The 803-nt window shown below is 49.6% G+C and overlaps 1 protein-coding gene across 1 annotated transcript in view; it reads right to left on the bottom strand.

Annotated features, from left to right (window-relative positions):
* Window positions 1-622, bottom strand: part of PADG_00657 (uncharacterized protein) — a gene marked incomplete at both ends in the record, with an annotated part of 1019 nt that extends 397 nt beyond the window's left edge. The window contains 2 exons of the mRNA XM_010757619.1: window positions 12-553; window positions 616-622. Coding sequence (XP_010755921.1) covers window positions 12-553; window positions 616-622 — 549 coding nt within the window. The remainder of the gene's footprint in view (window positions 1-11; window positions 554-615) is intronic.
* Window positions 623-803: the final 181 nt, after the last annotated feature.

The following is an 803-nucleotide window of genomic DNA, read 5'->3' as shown; positions in this document are numbered from 1 at the left end:
ATCCCGCCTACATCAGCCCAAAATTTCTCAAAATCCACCCCTTGCTCCTCAAACAACTGTTTCGTCTCCTGCATAGCTTTCCGCTGTCTTTCCGGAGTAAACCCGCCGGGCTGCGTACTTTCATATTGAATCAATTCCACCCAACGGAAAAACAAATCCTCCTTCCCCATTGCCGCCAGTTTCTCTTGGAACATGACAATCTTATCACGCTGGGAATCCGAAAGCTTTTCTTCTGAAGAACTAGCATCACTCTTTTCCTCCTCAACCTTCCAAACCAACCAATCCATACCATCCGCCCCACCCCCGTGAACAAGTACGGCAGTCTTAAAGTCATCAAACTTTAACCTGTCCTGTCCAACAAGTTCGTGCGCCTTGACCATGGCGGTAAAATCAAGATCCCAATCCGCATCTATGAGCAAATAGCCCGTCTTCAGCAGCCGCTGCGGCGTCACAGCTGATAGAATCTTAGTCTTTATCGTCTCGTCATCCTCGCGAATCCACACCAAGGGCTGCAGACTGTCACTCCACGACGACCTGCTCTTCCGCACCACGACTTTCAGGAATTTGAAAGCCAATCTTATAGCGCCAGTGAGCAGGTCCGAAAAGGAACCGAACTGGCCATGGTAGGAAGATGGTAAGTAGGAGGTAGTCAAATATAAAAGTCAAAGTTCTGCGGACGACGATGCTAGCTAGTTCGCCCCAGCTAGTGATTGATGAGCTAAGTGAATTGAAGGTGTTTCACTCTCTTGCAGGGGCTGGTGTCGACGTAGGCGGTGTAACCCGTATATGTCGACGTAGGCGGT

This window comes from Paracoccidioides brasiliensis (assembly GCF_000150735.1).
Source record: "Paracoccidioides brasiliensis Pb18 unplaced genomic scaffold supercont2.1, whole genome shotgun sequence".
In the NCBI taxonomy this organism is placed as follows: Eukaryota; Fungi; Ascomycota; class Eurotiomycetes; order Onygenales; family Ajellomycetaceae; genus Paracoccidioides; species Paracoccidioides brasiliensis.
This window is presented reverse-complemented; position numbering and strand designations above follow the sequence as displayed.